The 20,313-nt window shown below is 45.3% G+C and overlaps 1 protein-coding gene across 5 annotated transcripts in view; it reads left to right on the top strand.

Annotated features, from left to right (window-relative positions):
• The window catches only part of PPP4R4 (protein phosphatase 4 regulatory subunit 4), a 116,684-nt gene that overhangs the window by 78,672 nt on the left and 17,699 nt on the right, over positions 1-20,313 (top strand). For all 5 annotated transcript variants that reach the window (XM_083166900.1, XM_083166898.1, XM_083166902.1 and 2 more), the window contains 4 exons: positions 8,533-8,639; positions 9,536-9,643; positions 16,182-16,303; positions 17,492-17,614. In XM_083166900.1, the coding sequence (XP_083023026.1) occupies positions 8,533-8,639; positions 9,536-9,643; positions 16,182-16,303; positions 17,492-17,614 (460 nt within the window). The remainder of the gene's footprint in view (positions 1-8,532; positions 8,640-9,535; positions 9,644-16,181; positions 16,304-17,491; positions 17,615-20,313) is intronic.

Raw genomic sequence — 20,313 nt, 5'->3', positions numbered from 1 at the left:
ATCATTGATTATTAGTTATTGGAGGTACTTCCCCTGTATCGGTAGAATTCATAGATCTTTGTTTATTAGTTATTGGAGGTACTTCCCCTGTATCGGTAGAATTTATAGATCATTGATTATTAGTTATTGGAGGTACTTCCCCTGTATCGGTAGAATTCATAGATCAGTGTTTATTAGTTATTGGAGGTACTTCCCCTGTATCGGTAGAATTGATAGATCAATGTTTATTAGTTATTGGAGGTACTTCCCCTGTATCGGTAGAATTCATAGATCAATGTTTATTAGTTATTGGAGGTACTTCCCCTGTATCGGTAGACTTTATAGATCATTGTTTATTAGTTATTGGAGGTACTTCCCCTGTATCGGTAGAATTTGTAGATCAATGTTTATTAGTTATTGGAGGTACTTCCCCTGTATCGGTAGAATTCATAGATCATTGATTATTAGTTATTGGAGGTACTTCCCCTGTATCGGTAGAATTCATAGATCAGTGTTTATTAGTTATTGGAGGTACTTCCCCTGTATCGGTAGAATTAATAGATCAGTGTTTATTAGTTATTGGAGGTACTTCCCCTGTATCGGTAGAATTCATAGATCATTGATTATTAGTTATTGGAGGTACTTCCCCTGTATCGGTAGAATTTATAGATCAATGTTTATTAGTTATTGGAGGTACGTCCCCTGTATCGGTAGAATTCATAGATCATTGATTATTAGTTATTGGAGGTACTTCCCCTGTATCGGTAGAATTCATAGATCAGTGTTTATTAGTTATTGGAGGTACTTCCCCTGTATCGGTAGAATTCATAGATCAGTGTTTATTAGTTATTGGAGGTACTTCCCCTGTATCGGTAGAATTCATAGATCATTGTTTATTAGTTATTGGAGGTACATCCACTGTATCGGTAGAATTTATAGATCAGTGTTTATTAGTTATTGGAGGTACTTCCCCTGTATTGGTAGAATTCATAGATCATTGTTTATTAGTTATTGGAGGTACTTCCCCTGTATCGGTAGAATTCATAGATCAATGTTTATTAGTTATTGGAGATACTTCCCCTGTATCGGTAGAATTCATAGATCAGTGTTTATTAGTTATTGGAGGTACTTCCCCTTTATCGGTAGAATTCATAGATCAGTGTTTATTAGTTATTGGAGGTACTTCCCCTGTATCGGTAGAATTTATAGATCATTGATTATTAGTTATTGGAGGTACTTCCCCTGTATCGGTAGAATTTATAGATCAATGTTTATTAGTTATTGGAGGTACTTACCCTGTATCGGTAGAATTTATAGATCAATGTTTATTAGTTATTGGAGGTACTTCCCCTGTATCGGGAGAATTTATAGATCATTGATTATTAGTTATTGGAGGTACTTCCCCTGTATCGGTAGAATTCATAGATCAGTGTTTATTAGTTATTGGAGGTACTTCCCCTGTATCGGTAGAATTCATAGATCAATGTTTATTAGTTATTGGAGGTACTTCCCCTGTATCGGTAGAATTTATAGATCATTGATTATTAGTTATTGGAGGTACGTCCCCTGTATCGGTAGAATTGATAGATCAATGTTTATTAGTTATTGGAGGTACTTCCCCTGTATCGGCAGAATTCATAGATCATTGATTATTAGTTATTGGAGGTACGTCCCCTGTATCGGTAGAATTCGTAGATCATTGATTATTAGTTATTGGAGGTACTTCCCCTGTATCGGTAGAATTCGTAGATCAGTGTTTATTAGTTATTGGAGGTACTTCCCCTGTATCGGTAGAATTTATAGATCAATGTTTATTAGTTATTGGAGGTACTTACCCTGTATCGGTAGAATTTATAGATCAATGTTTATTAGTTATTGGAGGTACTTCCCCTGTATCGGGAGAATTTATAGATCATTGATTATTAGTTATTGGAGGTACTTCCCCTGTATCGGTAGAATTCATAGATCAGTGTTTATTAGTTATTGGAGGTACTTCCCCTGTATCGGTAGAATTTATAGATCAATGTTTATTAGTTATTGGAGGTACTTCCCCTGTATCGGTAGAATTTATAGATCATTGATTATTAGTTATTGGAGGTACGTCCCCTGTATCGGTAGAATTTATAGATCAATGTTTATTAGTTATTGGAGGTACTTCCCCTGTATCGGTAGAATTCATAGATCATTGATTATTAGTTATTGGAGGTACGTCCCCTGTATCGGTAGAATTTATAGATCATTGATTATTAGTTATTGGAGGTACTTCCCCTATATCGGTAGAATTTATAGATCAATGTTTATTAGTTATTGGAGGTACTTCCCCTGTATCGGTAGAATTTATAGATCATTGATTATTAGTTATTGGAGGTACGTCCCCTGTATCGGTAGAATTTATAGATCAATGTTTATTAGTTATTGGAGGTACTTTCCCTGTAACGGTAGAATTCATAGATCATTGATTATTAGTTATTGGAGGTACGTCCCCTGTATCGGTAGAATTTATAGATCAGTGTTTATCAGTTATTGGAGATACTTCCCCTGTATCGGTAGAATTTATAGATCATTGATTATTAGTTATTAGAGGTACTTCCCCTGTATCGGTAGAATTCATAGATCAGTGTTTATTAGTTATTGGAGGTACTTCCCCTGTATCGGTAGAATTCATAGATCATTGATTATTAGTTATTGGAGGTACGTCCCCTGTATCGGTAGAATTTATAGATCATTGATTATTAGTTATTGGAGATACTTCCCCTGTATCGGTAGAATTTATAGATCATTGATTATTAGTTATTGGAGGTACTTCCCCTGTATCGGTAGAATTTATAGATCAATGTTTATTAGTTATTGGAGGTACTTCCCCTGTATCGGTAGAATTTATAGATCAATGTTTATTAGTTATTGGAGATACTTCCCCTGTATCGGTAGAATTTGTAGATCATTGATTATTAGTTATTGGAGGTACTTCCCCTGTATCGGTAGAATTCATAGATCAATGTTTATTAGTTATTGGAGGTACGTCCCCTGTATCGTAGAATTCATAGATCAGTGTTTATTAGTTATTGGAGGTACTTCCCCTGTATCGGTAGAATTCATAGATCAGTGTTTATTAGTTATTGGAGGTACTTCCCCTGTATCGGTAGAATTCATAGATCTTTGTTTATTAGTTATTGGAGGTACTTCCCTGTGTATCGGTAGAATTCATAGATCTTTGTTTATTAGTTATTGGAGGTACTTCCCCTGTATCGGTAGAATTCATAGATCAGTGTTTATTAGTTATTGGAGGTACGTCCCCTGTATCGTAGAATTCATAGATCAGTGTTTATTAGTTATTGGAGGTACTTCCCCTGTATCGGTAGAATTCATAGATCAGTGTTTATTAGTTATTGGAGGTACTTCCCCTGTATCGGTAGAATTCATAGATCATTGTTTATTAGTTATTGGAGGTACTTCCCCTGTATCGGTAGAATTCATAGATCTTTGTTTATTAGTTATTGGAGGTACTTCCCCTGTATCGGTAGAATTCATAGATCAGTGTTTATTAGTTATTGGAGGTACTTCCCCTGTATCGGTAGAATTCATAGATCATTGTTTATTAGTTATTGGAGGTACTTCCCCTGTATCGGTAGAATTCATAGATCAGTGTTTATTAGTTATTGGAGGTACTTCCCCTGTATCGGTAGAATTTATAGATCAGTGTTTATTAGTTATTGGAGGTACTTCCCCTGTATCGGTAGAATTTATAGATCAGTGTTTATTAGTTATTGGAGGTACTTCCCCTGTATCGGTAGAATTCATAGATCATTGATTATTAGTTATTGGAGGTACTTCCCCTGTATCGGTAGAATTCATAGATCATTGTTTATTAGTTATTGGAGGTACTTCCCCTGTATCGGTAGAATTCATAGATCAGTGTTTATTAGTTATTGGAGGTACTTCCCCTGTATCGGTAGAATTCATAGATCAGTGTTTATTAGTTATTGGAGGTACTTCCCCTATATCGGTAGAATTTATACATGATTATTAGTTATTACCAGTTATTTATATAGCGCACACATAGGCCCTTATTCTGGTCCATTCACATGGACCAGAACCTTTGCAAGGGCATCGATAGTTGCGTATGCACATGCGCATGGTCAGGTGCATACGCCGGGTGCGTGTGTCCATGCGAACATGGTGTTCACCAGGCGCACGCACCCAAGTGTGCGGGTGGGGAGCAGAAAGGGGTGTGGGGTTGCGGGCCAGCCCATTTGCATATGGGAATGCCCAGCGTTTCATGGGTGTTCCTAATCTAATGGGCCGATGATGCGGGAAGGGGGGGCGGCAACTGACATCACCCTGAGCGTCCACGCATGTATAAGTGACTTGAGAGTCCCTTTTGTATGCCGGCACCTTTACCGACCAGCGAATGATGGGGGAGGATCCCCTAAGGCTGTGCATGTCCATTCGCAGGCCCTGTGAGCGAACCTCCCCTTGTGAATGGGTGGCGGCCAGGCCGCCATTCACAAGGCGGGGTTTGGTGGACTTGCGAGACTGCAAATTCACAGTCTGGCGAATTAACCAGAATAAACCCCATATTCCGTATTGCGCAGCGTGACGAAGCCAGAGGTCACGGTGTGCAGGCCAAGTAGCTGCACAGACCCATCCTGGGCGCGCAGCATGGCTACATCGCCCGCCTGCCTACCCGCCCGCCCGCCTGCCTACCCGCCCGCCTGCCTACCCGCCCGCCTGCATGCCTACCCGCTGCTTCATCAGTGATCAGCCGCCCACCCTCCCGGCCGCACCACACATGTAATTAAATATGCGGGACGGGTTTTTTTAAATAAGGAAGCCAATCCCGGGATCGGGCATTTTTCAATTCCGAATTCCGGGATTGAAAAAATGCTCCGGGATTGTCAACCCTATTTACAATCTATATTCCCTACCATATGTACACCCACACACATACACAAACATTCTAGGGCTAATTTTTGGGGAAGACAATTGACCTTCCAGTATTGGAATTCTAGCAGAAATCCAGAGTACCTGGAGGAACACCATGCAAGCCCAGGAGACATCTCCTGCAGTCCCAGCTTCATCTTCAGTCCTAGGGAGTTTTGGCTTTGGGGGAATTTCACCAACATGTCTTTCATATATATGTCCCCCTTAGTATCTGCAGGAGTTTGCAGCGAATCACTGATACATATGTGTACTCAGCGGGAGAGGGAGTTTTTGGCAGGATCTCTTACCAGCAGAAGGGGGAGCAGACGGCTTACAGCTCACTCTCCATTCAGACAGAAATACTAGATTCCTGTTAGATTTGTTTCTACCATTTGGAGGGATATTCAATCCCCTCGGCTCTTTCCGACGGGCGAATTATAGAAATTTCCTGACGGCATTGAAGAGGTAGATCGACAGGGGATGCGGTCATTAGGCTGACACCATTAGGTCGACATAAGAAAAGGTCGACGTGGATCTAGGTTGACATGGGTCTAGGTCGAAAGGTCATTAGTTCGACAGGTCGTTAGTTCTACAGGTCATTAGTTCGACAGTGTCTAGGTCAACAGTAATAAGGTCGACAGGGTGTTTTTCACTGGATTTGTGCCGACAGGCGGTATTTCATGCCCAAGGGGCCCATTGCTGCCCAGACAAGCAGCTTGTACCCTTGTCACCCACTGGTGCGGGGCCTAAATTATACTTTTGCACCTGGGCCCACCACTCACAAGTTCCGCCACTGGTGGTGGGAGAATAAAATAATGTGCCCGATGCATCGCGAGTGCACTTTAAACTGTGTCCATGTCGACTGTGTTGACATTCAGGTGAAAAAACAGTGAAAAGCCCCATGTCGACCTTTTCACTGTCAACCTAGACATTGTTGAACCTATAACCACGTCGACATTTTCCCATGTCGACCTAAGGGTGTCGACCTAATGAATGGCGACCATCATGCTATAGACCAAATGATCCCAACCCGATTGACAGAACGGGCCCCACTTTAAAAGCTGTCAGGTCCGTTTAGCCCAGAACGGCTGCGGATTGTCGCTATCACGGCTGGATCTCGGCGATCCACGGTAGTTTACGCGGACACGCCCTCCTTTCGCTGATGCAGGCGAGCAAAACCAAAACGGGCCAGGGTCACGGCTGTTGGGACGTATACTCTCCATAGATTGAAGGACCGGGATTAAATACCCCCCAGAGATGCTAAATCTTTTTGAAACATATTTTTTCAATGTTTCCCTTTACTGTATGTCCGTGATAATTGTGTCTAAACGTATCATTTGCATTGTTCAGCTGTATGCAAACCGGAGATTAAAGCTGGGTACACAGGAGGCGACACGGTCACTAGGTCGACAGTGTGAAGGTTGACATACATTAGGTCATCCACTAAAGGTGCACAGGGCTTGGGTCGACACATGGAATAGGTGGACAGCGTCTGAAGGTCTACACAAGCATTAGGTCGGCAATGGGAAGGTCAAAAGGTCACTTTAGCCGACTTTTGTCGACAGGCGTTATTTCATACCTTACCATCCACTAGGGCGTGGAGGGTGAATATCACAGTGTTCCGAGCGTAGCAAGGGGGCGCGGTGCACTGATACGGTGTCCATGTCGACTTACTTTGAAATTCCGGACAAAATAACGGGAAAAACTCATGTCAACCTTTTGACTGCCGACTTTCCCTAATGTTTTTGTGAAAACGTCCGACCAAGCCCTGTCAACCTTTAATGGTCGACCTATTGTATTTCTACCTTCATCTTTCTACCGCGTCCCTTTAATGCTGACAAGCGTAAAAGAAAAACAGTTCTTCATTCTCTGTATATTCACAGAACAGACCAGAGATGTCTTCCAAGACAAGTGAATTATGTTAGTAAATTGGCAAGTACTTAACAATCTGAGTGCTGTTCACTCCTTGGTAACTGGCAGTCCTAGCGCAGACAATCTGCAATGCAAATCAGAGCGGCATATTTATTGTACAGTAACCGGTTCCTTTCTCCGAGACACTGTAGGGTGCAGGTTGCTGGGTGACCATCCCATTATTCCATTACACTCTATCAGTATGTGTCTCTGGCATCGACTGCTTCTGCCTGGGAAACGCAGAGTTAAGTGAGAACATTGGCTGGGCCAGCATATGGGTGAAAACCTGGTTATTTGCATAATTTACCAATAAATAAGAAAGTTATGGCATACCAGCTGTCATGGAACTACATGTTCCTTTAGAATGTAAGCTCTGACGAGCAGGGCCCTCTCTCCTCGTGTGCTTTTCTTAGAATATATCTCTGCCACTGTTATAATTGCCTCAGTGCCCGCTGTTGCAACTGTTTTTTTAATTTACTATGTACTTGTTCTAATTTGCATTTGTCTGTAAATCACAATCTTTCTTGAATTGTTCTTTGCTCGTCTATGTATTGTCAGGCGCTGCGGAACCCTTGTGGCACCATATAAATAAACAATAATAATAATAATAATAATGTCCAGCTGCAGCCCGGGGGGTTTATTGTGGGCCTTGGCGTACCAGACAGGGGGCCTGGGTGGCAACTGTGTTGATCGGTAATACCAGCTGATTGCAGCTGGGGCACCTGGTGGCAGCCAGGCAGAAAGAGTGGTGGTGGGATTTTGAACACATAGACAGTCGCAAGAACTCCAGGACTAGCAGCCAATCAAGAGCAGCCACAACAGCGGTTCCTGATTGGCTGTTGGGCCACAAGCTTCGATTGGCTTGTGGCCTGCACCGTATGTGAAATGCCGTCGGCTCTGTCTCTGCTTGGCTGCCCCTTGGATGTACATAATGGATAATGTGAAATGTTTATATGTGTGTGTGTGTCAATGATGCACATTGGGGGTTATTCTGGTTGATTTGCAAGGATGCGAATTCCGGTGATACTCAAAAATAACATTTGCTGACCTTCTTGCTAAATAGGGATAAGCCCGCCTACAGCTGATACAAACATTTTCCGTAAATACATGTATTGTTATTGGAATTAACATTTTTGTTATAATAATCCTATTGCATCGTGTGATGTAAATTGGACATTTATAGACAGCTGTAACAGGGACATCTACAGGTTACACTAAGGTACTACAGCACTCTGATTTCTAACGCATAAGGATAGAATACACAATGCAAAGATGTCTTTTTATTACCAGTTATTTATATAGCGCACACATATCCCGCAGCGCTTTACAGAGAATATCTGAACATTCACACCAGTCCCTGCCCCATTGGAGCTTACACTCTATATTCCCTACCACATGTACACGCACACACATTCTTTCTAGGGTTAATTTTGTTACCTACCAGTATATTTTTGGATTGTAGGATGAGCCCGGACTACCCGGAGGAAACCCACACAAGCGCGGGGAGGATATACAAACTCCACACAGTTATGGCCATGGCGGGAATTGAACCCATGACCTCAGCGCTCTGAGGCAGCAATGCTAACCATGTCCAGTTTTATTTCATGTTAGGTTGCACTATGATCTACGCAAGAGGGTTAACGGTTTTAGTGTGTCGATATTTGTGTCATAGATATATTTTACTTCCTTTGCTTCATTACCCTCTTTGTTTTCTCTGTTCAGATTTTAAATCCACTTGTGTCCAAAACACAACTGTCACAGACGTTACAGTCTCGTCTCAATAGCTGTAAAATCCTCGGGAAAGTAGCGAACAAGTTTGAAGCACACATGTAAGTATCTGTGTACACCCTCAGGCAGTGTGATACTAACTGCAGCACTCACACTTACTAAATGCTCTGCTGCTAAGATTTAGAAGCAGGGAGGGAAATCCCGGAGAATGGCCCTTATTCTGGTTCACTCGCAAAGGCCAATTCCTTCTCAACTGGTCAAAACCATGCTACACTGCAGGGGGGGGGGGGGGAAACATGTGCAGAGAGATTTGGATTTGGGTCGACATGATTTTTCCATGTTTTTTTTTTTGAGCCGACATGTGCCGGCAGACGATATTTCATGCCCTACCATCTAATACGGCGCGGTGGGAGAATGAAATAGTGTGCAGAGCGCAGCGAGGCACCGTGTTGGAAGCTTGGCGAGCGCAGCGGTACACCTTGGCGGTGCCCATGTCGACTGTGTCGACATTCGGGGCAAAAATGTGAAAACCTCATGGCGACATTTTGACTGTCGACCTTCCCATTGTTGGCCTAATGCTTGTGTCGACCTTCCAACCATGTCGACCTTAGCCACGTCAACCTATTTCAGGTGTTGACCTTAACCCTGTCGACCTTCAGGTGTCGACTCAATCACCCATGCCTGCACTGTGCATGCATCTGGTAGCGATTTCAGACGCATGCACCGAGAAGCGTCTTCTACATGTTTGCCCGTCCCTGTGCGGTGGCCGGGAGGTGGCTGAGACTTGTGTGCGTTTAGATGGGGGGGATTAATGGTGGGGTCTCATGATGCACCAGGCTGTATTATAGAAGCTGATAGTGTGCGTATGAGTATATGGCATGTAACTCACAGAGCAGCGAAACGGACGTTGTTATCTTGGCCGGAGAGTTTGGTCTGGTAGCATGCAGAATCCTGCAGTTATTTACTAACAATCCGCCTTGTTTACCTTCTATTGCAGAGTGAAGCGAGACATATTCCCCCTAGTGGAATCTTTGTGTCAGGACGTAGAGTATGAAGTCCGCTCGTGTATGTGTCGCCAGCTGGAATACATTGCTCAAGGCATAGGGTAAGCATAAAATATGACGTTTCCAGGATTGAAGGAATCACACCCATTGCTCCATCTAGATTACACAAAAGGACTGCGCCTATCAACCAAATAATGACTAATAAGTAGCCGCTACTTCAACCCCTTCCCTGGTACTCCAGAGAATTTTCCGTGTTACGCTCCAGTGTGCAGATTGGCAAACCCGGAAAATTCTCCGGAGTGCCCACGCCTGCGCTCCCTCCTGCCGGGCAGCGCCGCTGAGCGATGAGATCAGTGCTGCGCTCAGCTTCAGCTGCCGTCTGGCCCTGCCTCCTTCCCCCGGCTGTGTGCGGCGTGACCTTGCTAACCTCACGCCACACACAGCTGGGTTGCCAGGGGCAGTGCCGGGCGGCAGTTGATGGAGTGCTCAGTGGATCTACCCTGCCCTGGGAAAAACAGAAAAAAAGAAAAAGGTCACAAAGGCAAACATTAGCCATGATGTAATCATCGGTGAGGAGATCAATGGGGTCTTGTAGTAGGCATGAGCTTTTTACCACAGCATAGAGCAGGGGTGGGGAACCTCAGACCCGGGGGCCGTATGCGGTCTGAGTGGCCCGGCCACCGGCATGGCGGCTTTGCCAGGAGTCAAGTACAGGGGAATTCTTGCAAGAGGTCGGTAGTTCTCATGAGATTCCTCTTAATCAACAGCAGCCGGAGACTGTCAGTCCTAGTCAGCGGCAGCCGCGGCAGCGTGGGGCGGCTGCAGCAGGACAATTTGTAAGAGAAACTTTTACATATGGCCCCCGAAAAAAAAATTCCCCATACAAATGGCCCTTGGCACAAAAAAGGTTCCCCACCCCTGGCATATTGGTTCCCAAAAACAGTGCTCAAGGCACACCAACGGTTTTAAGTATAGCTATGGCTCAGCACAGATGGTTAAATCAAATTGACTGCAGTACCAACAACTCACCTGTGGTCAAGCATGGGTATACTTAAAATGTGGACCATTGTGGTATAGCCTATAGCCTGTTCCTAAAACACTTCAAAATGTGTTCCTTGCTGGGTGAGGATCTCAATGCAACTTTCCCATGTCTCAAAAATCCTCTCCGTAAATCTCTTCTTGTGTAACGAGTCTCTGACCTGTCCTTTATAAAGCTATAATATGTGTAAAAAGAGGGAAACAGGCTGTATGGGCCGAATACACAGGATATATGTCTTAGCTATAGCCGATAGCTATCCCAGGTTCCTTACTCCATGGGCTATTTGAGATGCTGAATATTGGGGGTTATTGTGATTGACCCGCAAAGCGAACTTGCAGCCTTGCGAGTCAACCAGAATAACCCCCAATATTCGGCACCAACAACCCCCCCCCACCCCAATCACATCCAATCACAGGCTGCAGGGGAACATCACATCATTCGAGGGTTGGCGACCATCGAATGATAGCCAAAGTGCACGCGTATAAAAATGGCTCTCAAGTCACTTACATATGCGTGCAGCCTTGGGAGGAAGTGGGCGGGCAGCTCACATCCGGTGATGTCATCTGCCGGACTCTGGCACTGATGTCACGGGCCGATAAACCATGGGAACGCCCAGCATTTACATGGGAGCGTTGGGCGTTCCCATAGGCGCAACTATACGCTCACTCCCCACGCCCCCCCGGCTGCAGCCTTGGGTGCGTGCGCCCAGCCAACAGACTGTTCGTCGTGGGCTGCACGTACCCAGTGCATGCGCATAAGCCCACCATCGGTCCCTGTGCGAATGTTCTGGTCCATACCAACGGACCAGAATAAGGCCCTTTGCCCGGTTAGAGGTAGACAATTAACTAAATAGCGATTAATATAATCCCATACTTTGGTCCACAATCCCCTTATTACTGGACATGCCCATAAACAGTGCAGTAATTCAGCCCTCTGAGAGCTGCATCTAGGACAGGAGTGATGTTCAGTTATTGCCATAATATGCCTACGATACAGGTGCCAGACGGGGTCCCGACAGTCATTTACCCAACGTCATTTACACCGGCGGCCACCGGCTATTCTCCCTCATGTGGGTCCATGACCCCCATAGAGGGAGAATAGAATAGGTGGCGAGTGTAGCGAGCCACTGTGCCCTCAGCGTGGCGAGCTCAGCGAGGGGCTTTGTTGTGCTCGCCATGCTGTCTGAGTCTGCCCAGTCGTGATCCCGATGTCGGGCTAATGACTGTCGGTATCCCGACTGTCGGAACCCTATACCACACCCCTACGATACAGAGATCGATACAGTATAACCTACGAATGATGTCCAAAAACAATTCCAAGTAAGATTCTGCAGGTATTAGCTTAATAGGCGCTTCCCCACTGTTCCAACGCAGTTCATTGATTCATTTTTAGTGTCCTTCCACTGCTAAAAAGTTCCTGATTTTACTCCAACTCTGGCTGCCGTCATCTTGTTCTGCACTATTGTAAGGTGATTTCTCAGTGTCTCTATGGTAGATTAGTGCATTTATAGGGGCTTTGTCCAATGTAAAACAAACCTTCAAAATCAAAAGATGTATGTGTAATAAAGTCCCAGTTACCCCACACTCCTGTTTATGGATTTTGCCATGGTGGCGCCAAATTGAACATTACACATATGACATACTGTATATGTTTTATTTACTGAAAATGGGTGCAGCTGGAGTGTAAAGGCCCCCATACACTACAACGATTTTGCACGATTCAGGCTGATATATCGTTAGTAAAGTGGAAAAACGGACGTGTTTTCCATCTGATCCAATGCGTGGTCCCGTAAGTGTCGGACAGGTGCCTCTAGATCGCTCGAACTGCACCGTTGATTGAACGGAATCACATAGAATCAGATGGAAAATGGAGTGCTTTTTGTGCATGCGATATATCGCATGCAATTTATCGCAGGAAGTTTGACTGGCATTTCCAGCCCCCCCTAGCCCCCTTATCCAGCCCATCAGATAGATCTCATGGTACAATTGCATACCATAAGATATAACTCATGTGAATTATATTGGCTTGATCAATCGCATTCGATATATCTTATGCAAGAAATACACCAGAATACCAAATCGGATGGAATTACTCCCGGGAAGGTACAGGGGGAGTTCAAGGGAAATTGTATCTGACTTCAGGGTCAGCTCTTAAGAGGTTGATTCCTTTTCCCTGCGATTCTTATTTGCAGAAGTGTCTCTAGAAAGAGAATTTGTGTTCCCCAGAGACTAAGTAAGAAGTTTAAAGAGAGCAGAGAGTGTAGAGATGTGTCTTAAAAACCACCACCAGCTCAACTGTTATTCAGTGGTTTCTTGTTTTCATGTGAGGGCCAATATATTTTATTTTTGTTACCTGTGGGGACCAGTGTGATTGTTTTTCACATGGGGGCCAATGGTTTTTTCTTCCCCCGTGGGGGCAAATGTGTTTTTCCATGTGGGGGTCTAATGGAGTGCCATGGCAATTTAAAAATATTGTATGATGTGCCGCGACTTGAAAAAGGTTGAAAAATCGCTGGCCTAAATGAAGACCATTCTATTTCACCCCTCTTCTAGGTAGATATGTCTTCATACATCTTGACTTCAAAAACATCAAACAGCGCCTCTTGGCACGCTAGGTTAAATGGGAATCTTCCAGCCCCTGGCTTCTTTTATGCCGAAATGCATCGTAGCCACATTGCGTTACGACCAAGATGCATTTTTGGACAAAGAAAGATGCCTGTTATTAGCAGATTTTCGCGGGATCTGGCGGCTGACTAATGCCAGGGATTTCACCCTGCATATTGAGGCTAGATGTATGAGGACGCATTTGTAATACCCCTTTTACACCCAAATCCTGGATCCGATCCTGTCTTTGAAACACGGATCCAAGCCAGGTTGGATTCGGGATTTGCACCATTTACACTGTGGTGCCGACTCGCCGTGTAAATGGGGGCGGTGCTTAGAGATTACATCATCTCCAAGCACCGGGGCCGCCGAGCACCCTGCCGGGACCGCCGATCGTCACGCTGGGGGCAAGCCCAGAACCAAGGTAACATGCTGGGCTTCCCCCAGCCGCTGTGCACCCCCTCAGCCCCCGTCCGAGAGGTGAATGGATGCCGCATACAGGCATCCATTCACCTCCTCCCGGGAGCTGAGTTGGATGACCCAGCGCACCAGTTTACACTGCACTCGGTCCCGTGTAAAGGGACACGGGTTAACCCATTTTACACCTCCACTCCACCCGGGTCCACAAGGGAAAAAAACCTGTGTTTTTGCGGCGGTCGTCAATTTCAGGTCGTCTATTTCCGTAGCATCCCATGAAATCCAGCAGGGGCAGTTATACAGTTTTCCAGGAGCCATTGTAAGACCCAGAATTTACGTATAACTTCTATCTACTGTGTATGTGCCAGGCAGACATGTGGGTGACTGAGTGCAAAGCAGGATGTGATGCCTGTGACATTTTTCCACTTTTCTTTAATTACCGCAGTGATTGACGTATACTGGTCTATACAGAGTCTGAATCCGGCTGGTGAGTTAGGAACTGACGCACCAATATTACTGACAGCTGTGGCTTTCTGTGCAGCAATATATTAAGTTCTGCAGAAAGGAACTTCCTCAGGCAAACTCTAGGCACTACTTTTTTAATTAGCGTAATCTCTAGTGGAATGAATGTGGTTAAGTATTCATTAAAGGAAAGGATGACTTTAGAAAGTATTAAAACTTATCAGTCTTTTAATTAGGCCATACCCATAATGCAGTATTAAAAGAGAGAAATGAAGGTTATTCTCCATTATAATGCAATATTAACAAGTGTGTGTGGGGGGGGGGGGGGTATGTAATAGTGCTGTTACTCATAGCAAAGGCTTGTTCTACTGTTTCCAATTTATGCGCTTATTCAGAGCTGATCGCTGTTGTGCGTTTTTGCAGAACCCGTTGGCGAGATCCCGCCGTGTACAGGTCTGTGAATGGCTGGCGGAAATATCGCCGATCGTCGTACAGCTGCAAATCCAGTCGCATCATCCAGCGATTTTTGCCGGAAATTGTAAAAAAGTCCCCAATTCCCACGGCGATCGGAGGATTGCGATTTTTTAAAACATGTTAAAAATCCCTGATCCCCTGACATGACCGGCAGCCCCCCCTGTGCGAATACCTTCGGCAAGTATCACACCCGCCTAGGCATTCTCACGGGTAGGGGAGGGGGGCATGCAGTGGGCGGGGCATCAGGGGAACCCCCACCGTATTACGGGCATCCCCATTAAAACGCCAGGCAGTCCCCTGGGATCTCGTGCGGGGCGATGCCCGACGATGCCTTTTCGGCAGACTCCGACGGAAATAAAAGTCAGTTTAGATCACCTTTCATTTGCGAAGGGTCGCATGTGTTCGCATTAATCCTCTCACGTGGTAACGAAGGGATTCGGCAGGGGGGGGCAGGCAGCCTTAAGGCGCTCGCTAAGCAGTGAACGACCGCTGCTTAGCGAGTGGTTCTGAATCGGGCCCTGTATGTGCGATTTTCAGCCCAATATCACTCGTGCGATTTGGTGCGATATTTTAGATTCCTAAAAGATGTCATCCTATTACATTCCTCCCGTTGTGTGTAAGAGGCTGGAGCCCCATCAGGCTCCAGCAAAGGCCCTTTACGCTGTCCGCTCCCAGGTCCACATCTCTGTAGCGTACAACGGCCGCTGAATCCAGAAGTCCTAGGCGTTAGTCCAGAATCGTGCAGTATATGTGGGGGTGTATACATGTGGGCTGTGTTTGTGCTGCAGTATGCTGCGAATATGGAGGAGGAGGAGGAGGGGGACTCGCCTTGACCCGGTAGTGACACAAAGAGACAGCGGGATACAAACAAAGGCGCAGATTCCAGTTCTAGAATATCCATTCATCCACGTTGCTTAATGCTGTTATGCACTGCTCATGACTCACCGCTGAGTGTCTCTTAATAGCTCGGAGAGAAATGATTGCAGTGGGATTATGATGGGCCCAGTATCACTCACAATCTCCATGGTTACGTGATTCACCTTCGTGCTACTGCAGTGCCCCTGGTCCTGGGAGCAGGTGACCTTCACTCCCCTGTTATAGAGTTCCATGTATATAGTGCAGGCAACAGGGGGAGATGTACCAAACCTTGGACACAGATCGAGGGACGAAGTTGCTCATATGTTCTATCATTTATCTAGCACAGTCTATACAATGTCATAGTTGATTTGTTGCTAGGGGCAACGCCTGCGCTTTAACACATGAACTCCCCTGAATGTAATGTATCATTGCAAACATGAGGCAAAGAAACCAAGCGGCATTTTAGATGGGCAGTGTAAATGAATGGTGCAACCCTAGAGTCGATATCAACCGTCAATATCGATAAACCATCAATGATTGATAGCAGATAGTTTGGCCATTGATGATAGAGAACAAATGGATCTCCACCATCGATGGTAGAAAGTCCCTGATAAATCTTAATGACCGGAACAGAGCAGAGCTGCACCGCCTGATGCTCCCACAAAGCCCCGCCCCCAGGCTCTGATTGGCTTGCAGTCATAGCGCAAGGATGACTATCAAGCAGGAGAAACCTTTGATGGTTTCCTGGTGGATAGGTTTGTAATGTGCCAATGTTATTTGTTGCAGGACAGAATTAACAAAATCTGCCATTCTTCCGGAGCTCATAGAGCTGGCCAGGGATGAGGGGAGCAGCGTGCGACTCGCGGCCTTCGAGACTCTCGTTAATTTACTAGTTATGTTCGACCACGGTAGGTCTCTGTAGGTTGTTTTATATGTTATGCCCTGTATTGCTCATTGGGAAATTACCGCAGCTAATGGATCCCCCGGAGCTAACGAATTAATCCCGTGGATAGAGTGAAGCAGGATTCCAGATAAGCCGCCCCAGGAGACCCATTAACGGGCGGTAACACAGGGGATTCTGGATAACTTCCCGTATGTTATTGGATGAGAAACGTGTTTTACCGCAGGGTAGAAATGGTCTGTAATTGGATAGCTCGATATTAGGATCACATACTGAAGAGCAAAAATCGGTACAAAGTCCAGAAGGGGCGTGGTCATGGGTAAAGCAGGCGTGGCCTTGTCCCCTTTTCTATGTTTAGAACGGGCAGTTGGAGACCCAAGAAAAGGTAGAAGACATAAAAAATGCTACTGCACGTAAATACAATTAGTAATAAACCATGTGCATGATGTTAGCTGCGGTTAGTACATTAGAACATTCCATCCGCCACCAGGAACCAAATAACGTGCTGCTGTAAGTAATATTCTCTAGGCCAGTGATGGCTAACCTTGACGCTCCAGCTGTTGTTGAACTACACATCCCAAGATGCCCTGCATCAGTTTTAGCATGGCTAAATAGTAAAACTATAGCAGGGATGTGTAGTTCAACAACAGCTGGAGTGTCAAGCGTAGCCATCAATGCTCTAGGCAGTGTCACTGGCTTTCCTGCCCTTGGAGTGGCCCACAAAATCGGCTCATTTCAATCCCAAAGCCCTACAGCACATACTCAAACTCGGTCCTCAGGACCCCCAAACAGTTCATGTTTTCCAGGTCACCCAGCAGGAGCACAGGTGCACTCATTACTTACTGACACATTTTTAAAGATCCACAGGCAGAGATAATTCTTTCCCTGTGATTCTGTGAGGAGAACTGGAAAACATGCACTGTTTGGGGTTCTGAGGACAAAGGGTCACCCAGAACCCCTCCCGGGAAGAGGCCCCCTGTCCCATTGTGTGCCCATTTATACATGCTGACAATGGCATCGCATATTGCAATTCAGTCCTGTATGGTAAGATCCCACCCAGATCGCATTGAATACGAGATCCATAATACATGGGCCCCTATGTACCCTGTAATGATACTTTTCTCCAGTCTGTAATAACAGCAATATTGCCATGTACAGCATCGTACTATAAGCTGTGCGTCTTGTTTTATCACAGATGACAGAAGTCAGATCGTTCTCCCGATGGTGAAGTCCTTCTGTGAGAAGTCCTTTAAAGCAGATGAATCCGTCCTCACTTCTCTGTCTTTACACTTAGGAAAGCTCTGTCACGGACTGCAAGGTACCGCACGCTTCGTGTCAATACCAATGGGGGTCTTTCCTCTGCCAAGCTGAGTCTAGATCGGTGGTTTTCAGACTCGGGACCCCCAAACACGTCATGTTTACCAGGTCAATGGCAGGAGAGCTGTGTATTACCAACTGTCACATTTTAAAGGTGACCTGGAAAACAAAAACTGTGGGGTGTTCTGAGGACCGAGTTTGAGATCCTGTGGTCTAGATCGGTGGTTCCCAACCTTTTTTCTCTCCTGTACCCCCTTGATTAGGTTTTTCATTTATAAGTACCCCTCCTCTCAATTTGAATTTTCCACAGTACTTATGAGTGGAAGTGAGCGGTATGCGTGTCCAGTGGCGGATTCAGGGGAGGGGCACCCGGGCACGTGTAGCTGAGGACCAGGGCTTTCCAACGAGCCCAGCCCCGTGTCTCTAGCCCCCCGGGAACCGGAGATATCACTTGGCAAAGCTGTAACGTTTTTTTCCTGATAGGATAATATGGGACCCGTCAATTCCGACCCCCACCCAGTTCCGACGGCTGCCAGTTCCCGTTCTGGCATCACAGAAGCTTGGGGTTGATCTCATTAAATTCCAAATCGCTGGGCCTTCAAAATGATACTAGGCTGGTCCATATCGGTCAATCGGTTCCAGAGATATTGCTTGTAAACCAATTTTTTTATTTTTGAAATGTAATTTCATGGCTGTTCATGTTCTTTGAGGGCAGATTACTCTGGAACCAAACGTTACAGTTTCACTGGACCAAAATCATTCAAAGCCCACTCAAAAGTTCTTAAATATGATACTCATGTAAATGGGTCAGTTGCTTCCGAAGATATAGCCGGTTAAATGAGATAACTGGTTAAAGGGGGAAGGGGCGGGGGAGGGGTGGTTTTCTCTCCCCCTCACACCAGAAAATGCAGGGACTAGGCTGGTGTAAAAGGGGCCAAACTGGGAATGCATTTTCTTGTGTGAAAGGGGTATTATTTCAAATAGCCAGTACCTGCAGTGCTCTGAATACAGCCAGGCTCTGTCACTGTCAGTGGCTATCACTTCTGCCTGGAGGCGGCTGTCCCCCATTTACCGCGAGCATGTACTCCCCCTTGGCAACGAGCATGGAACCTCTGGCAATGAGCATGGAACCTCTGGCAATGAGCATGGAACCCTTGGCAATGAGCATGTAGATAAGCAGCACTTATGTAGCATAATTTTTAATAGGCATTATGGTGTTTGGCATAAATCATAATGGACATAATGGCGTGTAACTGAACGTGTAATGGACATTATGGTGTAAATGTTTAATCCGTGTCTTTGGTGGATAATGTCCCTGTTTATGAAGCGTATTGTGAATTTTGGCTTAATCTTTGTGGCATTATGTGAATTTTGGCTCAATCCGTGTGGCATTATGTGAATTTTGGCTCAATATATGTGGCATTATGTGAATTTTGGCTCAATCCGTGTGGCATTATGTGAATTTTGTCTCAATCCGTGTGGCATTATGTGAATTTTGGCTCAATCCATCTGGCATTATGTGAATTTTGGCTCAATCCGTGTGGCATTATGTAAATTTTGGCTCAATCCATGTGGCATTATGTGAATTTTGACACAATCCATGTGGCATTATGTGAATTTAGTTTCATTCCATTTGGCATCATGTGTAAGGGGGAAGTATAAAGGGGTCTAGTATTTTGTTGCATAATGTGTAGAAGTTGTGTATGGTGTTGTAGACTACACTCAAGGACACACCTTTGTTGAGTGGCCACACCCCTTTTCCAGAGCGCGCCTTCGGCGCGCGTACAACTACATCCTTCGCTTTTGTCGCCATGGTGGGCCTGCATACTTTAAATGCCAGGGCCTATTTTTAATCCCATTCCCACCCTCTCTCTGCCGCTCTCTTAGCATGTACACTGGCACCACTAACACTGCCCCTCCCCCACCTAAACCCTCTTTTATCATGGTGCCCCCCCTGTCATTTTATCCTGCCCCTGTGCGTGTCCTAATATTAAGGAGTAGCCGTGGACTAGTATATGGTCAGGAATCAGGTCCGTCTTTGTCTGGCCGCTGGCTGTGTATTGTCTCCAGAGTTCCAGCTAACGCCTGTAGGATTAATGCTTCTTCCACCCATGTCAGTGCGGGGCAGATGTTCACCGGTAGCTCTCAGTGAATTGCTGGTTGGGCAAAAGCACGAGGAGACGCTGTTGACGCTGCAGATGGAACTGGAAATGGCACAACGTGGCTTGTTTCCATGTCAATGGTAGACTTCTTATGCCATTGGGAGACGTTTTCTTCTTCCGCCATTATCAATATTATTTCCAAGTACCCCCAACTAGTCTGCAGAGTACCCCCAGGGGTACTAGTACCCCAGGTTGGGAACCACTGGTCTAGATGGACATGAATGATTCTATTAGTGATTGTATGGGCTGGGAATACAGTGGAAACAACTAAAAACGTATTAGGTAACCTGCAACTCGCTACTGAATGGTATTGTGGCCCTTATTCTGGTTCACTCGCAAAGGCAAATTCCTTCTCAAATGGACAAAACCACGTGCACTGCAGGTGGGGGAGATGTAACAGGCGCAGAGAGAATTAGATTTGGGTGAGTTATTTTGTTTCTGTGCAGGGTAAATACTGACTGCTTTCTTTTTACGCTGCAATATAGATCTCACTTTGAAGTAAAACCCCACCCAAATCTAATTCTCTCTGCACAAGTTA

Source organism: Crinia signifera, chromosome 12 (assembly GCF_055691185.1).
Source record: "Crinia signifera chromosome 12, ASM5569118v1, whole genome shotgun sequence".
Lineage (NCBI taxonomy): Eukaryota > Metazoa > Chordata > Amphibia > Anura > Myobatrachidae > Crinia > Crinia signifera.
The sequence above is the reverse complement of the archived record's forward strand: the minus strand, read 5'-3'. Positions and strand labels throughout refer to the sequence as shown.